This window comes from Erigeron canadensis, chromosome 7, assembly GCF_010389155.1.
Source record: "Erigeron canadensis isolate Cc75 chromosome 7, C_canadensis_v1, whole genome shotgun sequence".
NCBI lineage: Eukaryota > Viridiplantae > Streptophyta > Magnoliopsida > Asterales > Asteraceae > Erigeron > Erigeron canadensis.
In genome coordinates, this window is record NC_057767.1 from 34,900,752 (window position 1) to 34,911,560 (window position 10,809).

The 10,809-nt window shown below is 34.7% G+C and overlaps 1 protein-coding gene across 1 annotated transcript; it reads right to left on the reverse strand.

Annotated features, from left to right (window-relative positions):
• Nucleotides 1-359: 359 nt before the first annotated feature.
• On the reverse strand, nt 360-9,255 carry LOC122606762. The gene is made up of 11 exons (XM_043779617.1): nt 8,987-9,255; nt 5,171-8,676; nt 4,271-4,412; nt 4,073-4,155; nt 3,510-3,748; nt 3,032-3,118; nt 2,853-2,952; nt 2,416-2,629; nt 1,194-1,992; nt 668-964; nt 360-560 (listed from the first exon to the last, which is right to left on the reverse strand). The coding sequence occupies exons 2-9, from the start codon at nt 8,663-8,665 to the stop codon at nt 1,214-1,216; spliced, it is 5,139 nt and encodes a 1,712-aa protein (XP_043635552.1). The 5' UTR covers nt 8,666-8,676; nt 8,987-9,255; the 3' UTR covers nt 360-560; nt 668-964; nt 1,194-1,213.
• Nucleotides 9,256-10,809: the final 1,554 nt, after the last annotated feature.

Here is a 10,809-nt window from a genome sequence, read left to right on the forward strand (position 1 = left end):
ATTATCAATATCCCTTTGCAAACACTGAACGGAAAAATAAGACTAGTCGTTATAATTCCAAAATCCATTTGTCGTTACCTTGATTCAATGAAGTACCCAGAACCTCCAATGATATCCATGTTTATTAAAAATTATATATATACTTTAACATTAAACATTATAATTCTGTATGTTTCATTAGATAAAGGAAAGCTTATATATCTCGTAATAATATAAATGTGGAGTAATACACTTTATTTTATTTTATCATAGGACTCACTTTGTTAAAGAAAAAGACCTTGTATCCAGCTTCATTTCTTTCGCCCTTTTTGCCTTTTTGGATATAGTTTTATCAACCAAATATAAATAACTAGAAAAAAGAAACAAAAACAAAAAAACTAACTACATATCATCTATTTGTACTCCAAAGGACCAAACAAAGTAAAAATAGTACAGTAACACCTTCTACAGGCAGTTTATTATATGTTCAGACAAAACTAGTCTAAGGACTCAAAGACTCGAGTCAACTATTGGCTGAACGATCTCATGAGTTGCTCCTGGCTACAATCGCCAATATCATACTGAAAAATAAACCAGAAATACACCAACAATTAATACACCCCAAAATCGACGTATTGCATGATTAGCGAAGACCAAAATTGCAAGAAATGTGGAGTACATAACATACCTTAAGATGAAGATCTCCCTGCCCTCTATAAATTCCTATATTAACATCAACATGGAGTCAGAAACCTGTCAGGATTCTTGAATCCATGTCGTCATTTGCTACTTTAACTATAAAAAAAGTTCCTACAAACTTTCTAAATAAAGATTAATTTACAAAACTAAAATCTACAAAAAAAAAAAGAAAAAGTGTTTGTCCCTTTTGCCTGTCTGGAAGGCAATGTTTGACTCATACAAACATGCAACTATGTCTTTCACTCTGTCTGGTACTGGAGTCGGATCTAAGTGGACATAAACCTACCTGAAACCAAAGAATGCTTATCGTAAGTTAAAAAATGGAACAAAATAATGATTAAAAACAAAGCACGCTGCTTGTCGGTACTATGGAAACATATACTTTTAAGGGTATATTGCATAAACAGATAACCAGCTTCTATATGATTTCTATTTCGAGTTAACATTTTATTTTAGGCCAGAAAGAAACCTATCTAAGTTTCAAATTGTTACATGTAAATAGTTCTAGCATGTACCTATGGTTCACAAAATGGAGTCAAAGCAGGACGAGAGTTTGACGTTCACAGGATTTGGCATCAGGTTGAATGGAAGGAATGTGATCAACCTGTGACCTTGAGTCAAATATCTCGAATGACTTCGTGCACGCTTGAGAATCATCACTGACGATATGCATATCGGTCTCAGCTACAGTAGGGTGCAGGTTCAAGTCAAACGTGTTTCTCGGAACCAACTCTGGTGATCGGTAATTCCCACAGTTAACAGAATCCATAGAATTAGGTTCAACAGTAGAGCTCGGAAAGGAATCAGAGTCGTGAGAAGTTTGAAAGTCAGTATCACATGGAAGAACATTCGTTGCTGGAAAGTTTAAGTCGCACAGACTATTGGCACCATGAGAATCAACTAATTCATCATTTTCAGGATGTATGACATCCTTCACTCCAGATGGCTCTACAGCTTCTTCATAAGCATCTTTCCCCATAGTAGGTCCTTCTGTTTGTTCATATTCAAAGAGATCTTTCATGCCACCCGATGAATCGACGGGCATTTCCTTATAATCCGTTGCATTCGATGATGTGGTTTCAAGTTGAGAATTATACTTATCATTTGGCTCAAGGCAGCTGCAACCATCCACTATGGCACTAGCCTCTTTAGTTTGTTCATGATCAATGACATTCTTAGCCCGAGCTGAATCTGAAGACCTTTCCTGGTAATCTATTGGATTTGAGGACACGGTTTCTAATTGAGAGATACTCTCACTGTTAATCTCGGTGGTACATTCCACTGCTTTGTCATCAGAAACTACCGAGTTTAAGCCTATGTTCAGAATCAAAAAAGTTTGTTGTCAGCAAAAGCTCAGTAGTACTTCCTAAAAGTTTTTTTCTAGTAATAATTTATATATACAACCCTAATTATATGACCCCAGTGGGTCACCAACAGTATAGATGGCAAAATTGGCAGATCGGAGAGTATGTTATAACTGGGTGATTATAAAGTAAATTTGTTCAGTTTGACCTGCCCGGCCAACACTTTTTTTGTCTTATTAAGTTTTGTCAATCACTAAGACACTGAATACACTATGAGCGAATCTCAACCAGTTTGCACTTTCATTTACAGACCTTCTCCCGTTGGTCTTTATAGATTAAACACAACCCGCGCATCAAACCATGCATAACTAAATGGATCGAAATTGCCACCTCTGAGAAAGTTTGTGAAAAGAAATCAAGCATTCAAGAGTACCTGCCGATAGATGAGGATTTGCATTCACAGAGTGATTCTGAAGAAGGGGTTTTGTTAGCATATCGATACCAGGAAACACCATCATGTTCATGCACTTCATTGCTTCCCTCTTTGATTCTTCAATGGTCACAAAACCGAACATTTTGGTCCATGTTTGCAGAAGTTCAGGAATGGCAGGAATGATCAGCTCCTCCACACCAAGAGAATTCAGACACTGTGTGGTTAACCAATTATAAGAGTTAAAACTCTAGTCATGAAGAATGAACAAAAACTTTTTTAATGATTCGACTTCTGAAACAATGGAAGCTTGGCATATGTTAATATAACACTTGTTGTTCATCTATTATAAAAATAAATATATGTGTATAAGCAATTAGTTCAACTACTCACTTTTGTTAAGTTATTAAAAAGAGTTCACTAAAAGAAATGGAACATACGGATTCAATTGCATCCAGCAGCCGACGACACATCCCTTGACGTCTATACATGTGACGAGTTCCAATGAAAGGCATTTCTGCCAACCGATACCCGTTTATCCTGTCATGTACTGACACTGTGAGGTTTTTAAAGTAACTCATCATTCCACATATTAAAAGAAACTTAAGTAGATAATAACCGTATGGATGCTGCAGTAACCAATTCATCGCCCTTCTCTAAAACCGCTGTTAAAAAGCCAGCATAATTCAGCCGCTTGAAGTTTGAGCTGACAAAAACATTCCAACAATCGAGTACACGAAAAGTATAAGGATTACAGAGCATGATATCTAGAAATGAAAAAATGCTAGGTTGGTTAATAGGTAAAAAAGGGTATTCATTTGGTAAGATTTTGGACCAAACGACGTGAAACATTTTTTTCCAAATAAATTATACATAGCATGTCAAATACTATAACTAATTAAAACATATTAAGTGATAATCTAATCCTTTGAAAAAAATAAATTAAAAGGCTTTATGCTTTTCAAAGGTTGTTTAAGATGCCATGAACAATTAATTCCGTCATATATTACTTTTACCAGTTTGATTTGTTTCCTTTTTAAGTAAGCTTTCAATGTACCCAGTTAACCAGTTAAGATTTAAAACAAATTGAAGCTTACCCGCAATTGTACACGACATTACGGATTACATTAATTCCACTTCTCTCATCAACAATCGGCATAAAACATTCATCCATAACAGAATATGCAACAGCCAATTTGGAATTGCGTTCAACCGTCAACTGAGTGTCACGAACAGTAATATCTTCGCCAACATCAGAACGTTGAAGTAGAGTCCATGAAAATCCGTCTTCAAGTTCATGCTTTACCCCAAGACACTTCTGTAGTCGCTCAAAGAGCTACGAAAGAGGGAAAAAAATCTTTACTTTTCATGAGTAAAATTCACTAGTAAAATCAAATATGATAAAGGCGCATATATATATATATATATATGCATCCCTTTGGAAGTGCATTTTGAAAGTAACTATTTGATTTTATCACTTTTAGGATGCACATCCAAACACCCTACACACAAAAAAATTAATAGGATAAAGAAAATATATATATATACCTATATATATATATATAAATATAATTACTATTATTCAAATAACTATGCATCTAGTATCATTCGGAAAAAAATAACTACGCATCAATAAATTATGGCAATCATGATAGCATACCTCCTGGCATTTCCTTCCACAAAAGGGGAGTATGTTGGAATGTATAGTTAGATCTTCAACTTCTTGTGAGCACAATCGGTGGACTGTTAACATTCAAAAACTTGTTAACAATATCTACTGAATAATAAACTTTCCGCAGAAAATGATAAGTTAGACATATTTTTCGTTAATTATATATATAATATATATATCACCTACATTTTTGCTCACACAAACAGCATGAGAGCATTTCGGAGGTGATTGCATCGTGAGAGTCTTCCAGCTGAGGCGTAGTAATAGAAATCACTCCGCAGAACTTGCACGAACAGTATATGCAATTCCACTCCCCGGAAGGAAAATTCTACAATGCACATGAACCACTTGAGTTATTCAGCCCATAGCATAATCAATATAAAAAATCTTATATTCATAACTTCCTGTTCTACAATATATACCCTTTGTATAATTTAGGTTTACTTTTTGAATCATTGAAAGGATACATGAACATTCTTTATCCTATGGCTCCAGGTCTTCCCAATAAGAAAAACTATAAACAAGCAAAAGAATTTGGATTTTTCGTTGAATTTCAAAACTATACCTATCTCTACAGTCTACATCTTTTAAACTCAAAACACGCATAACAGACCGAAATTGGCATAATAAAATGGATAGAACAGAAGTCAACTTGGGCTGTATTTTGTTGATAACGGGTTAATTATATATAAGTAAGAAAATTTGAAACTCGAGGTGTGGGTCAAATGTTACCTAATGCATATTCAGTTACTTACAATGTCATAAATCATTTTTCAAACAATTTACTATATTATACTTGATAATAAGATTTTGTACCCATACTTACGTATTTATCCTATGAACTTTCCTCAAAATACCAAAACAAAGAAATGGACAGAAAAGTCTAAGCTGACATACATTAAAAGAAAGGTTTCACCAACAATCCAATTTGAACCGTTAAGCTCACCAATTGACAATTCAAGTACTAATTACATCCATACTACTCATGGGGCCACTTAATAAGAAAGACATACTAACAAAAATGGATAACAGACCCATTAATAACAAGTAAGAAGTTAGAATATCAAAGAAAGGGACCATAATTACTTGGATATCAAGGCAGCTCTGGTGGAAAGTCGAAGGGCAGCCATCACAACAAATTAAGTTCCCCCCATCTCCACATATATTGCAAGTATCATCATTCGGGTCATCTCCTTTAACGTCAACAGCACCAAATTTAGTTATACTTGATTCCTCTTCTTTCCTCCACGAATCCATCAAACACTTCCTAAGAGGCGTTCCAGACTCCAAATATACATTATCAAAAGGATGATTTGTTTTCCCTCCACAATGACCCACAAATTCTGATATTCCCATAACTTCGTTACAACAACCACAACAAATCCCGTCGCAAGTAATTGCACCTTCAAACAACTTCTTTTGCCTTCTAGTTTTTCCGTACTTCACCTTCCAGTCCACCAGTATAACCCCCAAATCAATCATCCAAGAGAGAAGATTCCGCTTCTTCGTTAACAAAAGGGCATCATTATCTTGTTTTGCCCCATTCACGGAATCACGAGCTAAAAGGCCCGCCTTTCTTTTCTCGGTGAACTTATCTCCTCTTGATTTAAATATCACTTTCCTCTTTGATACGTTTTTTGTATTCTTACCCTGTTTCTTCTTTTTTCTCGTGAGAGTTTTACCCCTATTTACATTCTTCCCTATTCTGTTCTTCTTCTTCTTATAGCCGAGTTCTTTATCAACCTTCCTGAAAAGCATACTAATTTCCTCTGAGGGTATTGGTGAATATGCAGAGATTTCATTACTATCAGCATCACCATCTTCAACTTTCTTTTTAAGCATAAAATAAGCCCGGGTAATAGACCAATGTGATCTCCTCCCATTAGGTTCAACATAAACTGCATCTTGATATGCTTTTTGTTGCCTTTGCCTAAGCTCGATTACCCATCCAGAGTTCAAAAGCATATCAGATATTTTATCCCTTATTAACTGTTTACGCTTACCTCTTTCCATATGCTCACTAATACCATTTTCATACATCATGTGTTCATTTTCTTCATCATCTTCAACTTTTGGTGTTTTCAGAATTTTGGGGTCTTTCTTAACTACCCTGGGCTTCACCTTTCTCATTTTTATCACATGTGTTGCTAGTGTTTTTGCCTCCACTTTTGGGAGTCTTTTACGACGGTTAATTTTCTTGAAAACCATATCTCTAAGTCGTTTCTTTTGAATTGCTTGTGAAGCCACTTCTTTCCTCAGTACTTTCTGTCGTCTTCCCCATGATGTCATGCGTCCCAAAGGAATCTCGGGTGATATCATTTTAGGGGGTCTTCCACGACGTTTTAGTTTCTTTCTTGGTTTTTCAATCAAGCTTCCCTCTTTTTTTAAGGAGGACGTAAGACCATTCCCCTTTGGAGATCTTCCAAGCCGCTTTCGCTTCTCCATTGGTCTCGGGTTTCCATCTTTAGTTTCATTCCGCACCTTAGGAGGCCTTCCACGACGTTTGAATTTCTTCTTCAGTCTGCCAATGCTACCCAATTGACTGCTTTCAACACCACCACTACTTATATCAACATCAACAGCCATGACATCGCCACTGGCAGTGGTCAAACTCCTTGACCGCAACATCATCCTGCTAACTTGAACCTCATTTGTCTCAACTTCCTCTGTTTTAACTCTTCCATCTCCATTACATTCAAAACCATCTACATTTTTACTTTTCCTCCCCCTTTTAAGTTGACCCCCATTGTTCGCAACTTCCTCTGTTTTGACTCTCCCATCTCCATTACATTTAGAACCATCTAAATATTTCCTTTTCCTCCCCCTTTTAAGTTGAACCCCATAGTTCTCAACGTCCTCTGTTTTAACTCTTCCATCCCCATTACATTCAGAACCATCTACATTTTTCCTTTTCCTCCCCCTTTTAAGTTTCAAGGGCATAACAGTACATTCACCATCATCACTATTTACACCACATAAAACATTAGTTTTCTCTTGGTTACTTTCATTCTTCTTAAATTTCCCTGCGTTTTTCTTTTTCGTGCCGTGCCTATCTTCTCCCTTCCTTCTTTTACATTTATTTAAAAGATTAGCATTCTCGGAATCATTCAATAATGTTTCCTTATCATCATCATTATCATTAACATTGAAAATCGCAATGATATCATCAAATGTTTCAATAACGAAATCTTGAGACTCGTTTTCACATACTAAATTCGGTAACTCTGCTTCCTTCTTAAAACCAATACCCGTTTCATTCAAATCCATAGACACTGATTCATTTCCTTCTTCAACTTGTACTCGCTCAACACTATCCTCAACTACTTCTTTGGGTGATATAACAACCGAATCTTTAACAGGATCTAACACTTCTATAGACACTGATTCATTTCCTTCTTCAACTTGTACTGGCTCAACACTATCCTCAACTTCTTCTTTGGGTGATATAACAACCAAATCTTTAACAGGATCTAACACTTCTATAGACACTGATTCATTTCCTTCTTCAACTTGTACTCGCTCAACACTATCCTCAACTTCTTTGGGTGATAAAACAACCGAATCTTTAACAGAATCTAACACTTCTGATCCCAAAAACAACCCTTTATCATCCGTATTTACAACTTCTTTAATTCCCATTTTAAGATTTTCAGCACATGCATCTACACACACCCCTAATTCCACTTCACTTACCCCCTTTTTACCGAACTTTACTTTAGCAGACCTCAACGATAACCTCCTTTCACCTGGAATTGCTTTATTCTTAACACTCGAATCCATTTTTGGTATTCCCCTTTTCACATCTCCTTCAAGATTATCATCACTATCATCAGCAAACACCTCACTTTCACCTTCACTTATTCCCTTCATACGAGACCTCAACGATAGCCTCCTTTCACCTGGAAATTCTTTATTCTCGTCACTCAAATTCATTTCCACTTTTCCCCCTTTCACATCCATTTCAAGATTATCATCACTATTGTCAACAAACACCTCAATTTCACCTTCCCTTATTCCCTTTATACCAGACCTCAACGATAGCCTCCTTTCACCTGGAAATTCGTTATTCTCGCCACTCAAATCCATTTCCAGTTTCCCCCCTTTCACATCCATTTCAAGATTATCATTACTATTATCAGTAAATACCTCAATTTCTCCTTCCCTTATTCCTTTTTTACAAGACCTCAATGATAACCTCCTTTCACCCGGAAATTCTTTCTTCTCGCCACTAAAATCAATTTCAAGTTTCCCCCTTTTCATATCCATGTCAAGATTATCACCACTATCATCACCAAAAACCTCGATTTCACCTTCACTTATTCCCTTTTTCCAAGACCTCAATGATAACCTCCTTTCACCCGGAAATTCATTCTTCTCGCCACTCAAATCCGTATCCGTTTTCCCCCTTTTCACATCCATTTCAAGATTATCATCAGCAAACACTTCAATTTCTCCTTCACTCACTTCCTTTTTACAAGACCTCAATAAGTACCTCTTACTATCAGAAAAATCTCGATTCCCCAAAACCGAATCAGTTTTGGGCTTCTTCCTTCTCAGAACCTTTTTTGACCTCAATTCCATCCTCACAAACCCTACACACCAACCACCATAAAAATCAAAAAGTTTTCATTTTTATTCAAAATTCATGATCACAAAAACACATATACTAAATAAAATCATTAATAGTTCAAACTTTAGGCCTAATTGATCATCATAAAACATCAATGCACTATCAAAATCAAAAATTTAAGCATAACACACCAAAAATTAATCAAAATTCAACACATTTAATCAACAACAATAAAAAAAACACGAAAAATAGAGAAATAACAGAAAACAATTTATGGGTCATTAATAAATAGCAAAACTGGAATTAAAAAACAATAAAGATTGAAACTTTACCTGAAAAAAGGATCAAGAAACAGAATTTCAGAGCTAATTCATGATGGAATTACAAAATTGTGAAAATGAAACTGATTTTGTGTGTGATTGAATTTTAAAGATTGAAGAAATTGGGGATTTTTAGTGAGAGAAATATAGGGGTGGATTGTTGTGTGTTTTACAGTGTTTTGTGAGTGTTTTTGGATTTTATATTTAGTTCTGATTATATGGGTATCTTTTCATTTTCTTTGCGTCAGTAACAAAGTATTATAAGTAGGATTTGTAGTTAATGTTTTTATATATTTTGTGATTTTTATGAAGAAAAGATATCAAATCTTTTGGGGTTATAGTTTTGATCATCAATAGTGACTTTGAAGCATGAAAGCAATATGACAGTCTTTAGTCTTTACTGACCTGCAAGATGCCATTTTGGTTAGTGTAGTTTTGGTATCTTTGTTTGTGTATCAATAGTTACTGTTGTATGTTAATTTACAAGTATATGAAAGTTGTTTATGGGAGGTTTGTGGGAGTAAAAGGGAATTTGTGTATAATATGGTCAAGTTCTTCTAAGACGGAACGTTCTCCTATCGATGAATTTTACATCACACAGCTTCGGCAGATCGCTAAGTCGAAACATAGTTAACATGGCCACATGGGATATAACTCTAACTCATGTTTCCATACATTGCTAACCCTTTTTTAAGAAACTCCATGCATAGCTCAAAAATATAAACCCATGTTTCCCATGTTGATGGCCATTGTGTGAAACATGGGGTGAGACTTTCCTTTTTTGTGTTTTTGTTGTTTTTTTTTTTTGCATTTCATTATTAAAAATGGCATGAAATGTGTCAGAGAAGATAAGAAGAAAGAAAAAAGACATCAAAGAAAACCCCCTTTCATTACTTTGTTTACTAACAAAGAGAGAAAGAAAACAGAACAAAGTCTTTCATGTATTTATGTTGCTATTATATCAAAGAGTGAAAGTGTGAGTTAAGAGAACAGAATCATACATAAATGCTTTTGACCTGTGCGAAGTATGGATTTGCGTGAGACTGGTACCCGTCCGTATAAGTTTTCGTATTTGCCGTATTGATCCTGAAAATCACCGAAACATGATATTAATCTCAGTCTCATGTAAATTGATACCGGCATTTCCAGTATATCATGACCAAAAGTAGTTACTAGTCCCGATCTAACTTAAAATTAAGTGCCACTTTCCAATAACAAGACCGGTATAATATTAAAACTGGATCGGAATTTAGGAAATGTTTGATATTCTAAATAAAATAGCTTTCAGAAGTTATTGCATTGTAAAGATACAAAACGCGTGTTCAATATAATTTGAGTTTTTATTTTCTTTTGAACTAGTGTAATGAGTAAACTTAGTTATCAAATTACTGTAGTTTCAAAAATATTTATCAAATTAGTATAGTTTAAAAATATTTTTCAATATTTGACAAAATCAAATTTTTTTAGTCAATTAATAGTTGAACCCATATGATTATAGCTCATAAAAGTATAGTAGTAACTGGATATATGTTTTATTGTAAATTTTACTAAACAAGTCTTGCAATAATCTGTATTGGTTTCTTATTTAAAATATTCAAAGTGTTCATATGGAAATTTTGGTTACTCGGTAATTTATATATTTGATTGTTTAAATAGGAAAATCAGATGATCCATTTTCACATTCTCATCTAATGAATATACTTAGGCAAACAGCAGGTTTATCTATGTCACCGAGTTGTAAGAAAATTTTACTATGAGTTGTAACGAGAACTTTTTATTATCAACTTCCATTGAAACTTTTTGTTTAATTGCAGTATCATCAAGTCAACAAAAAT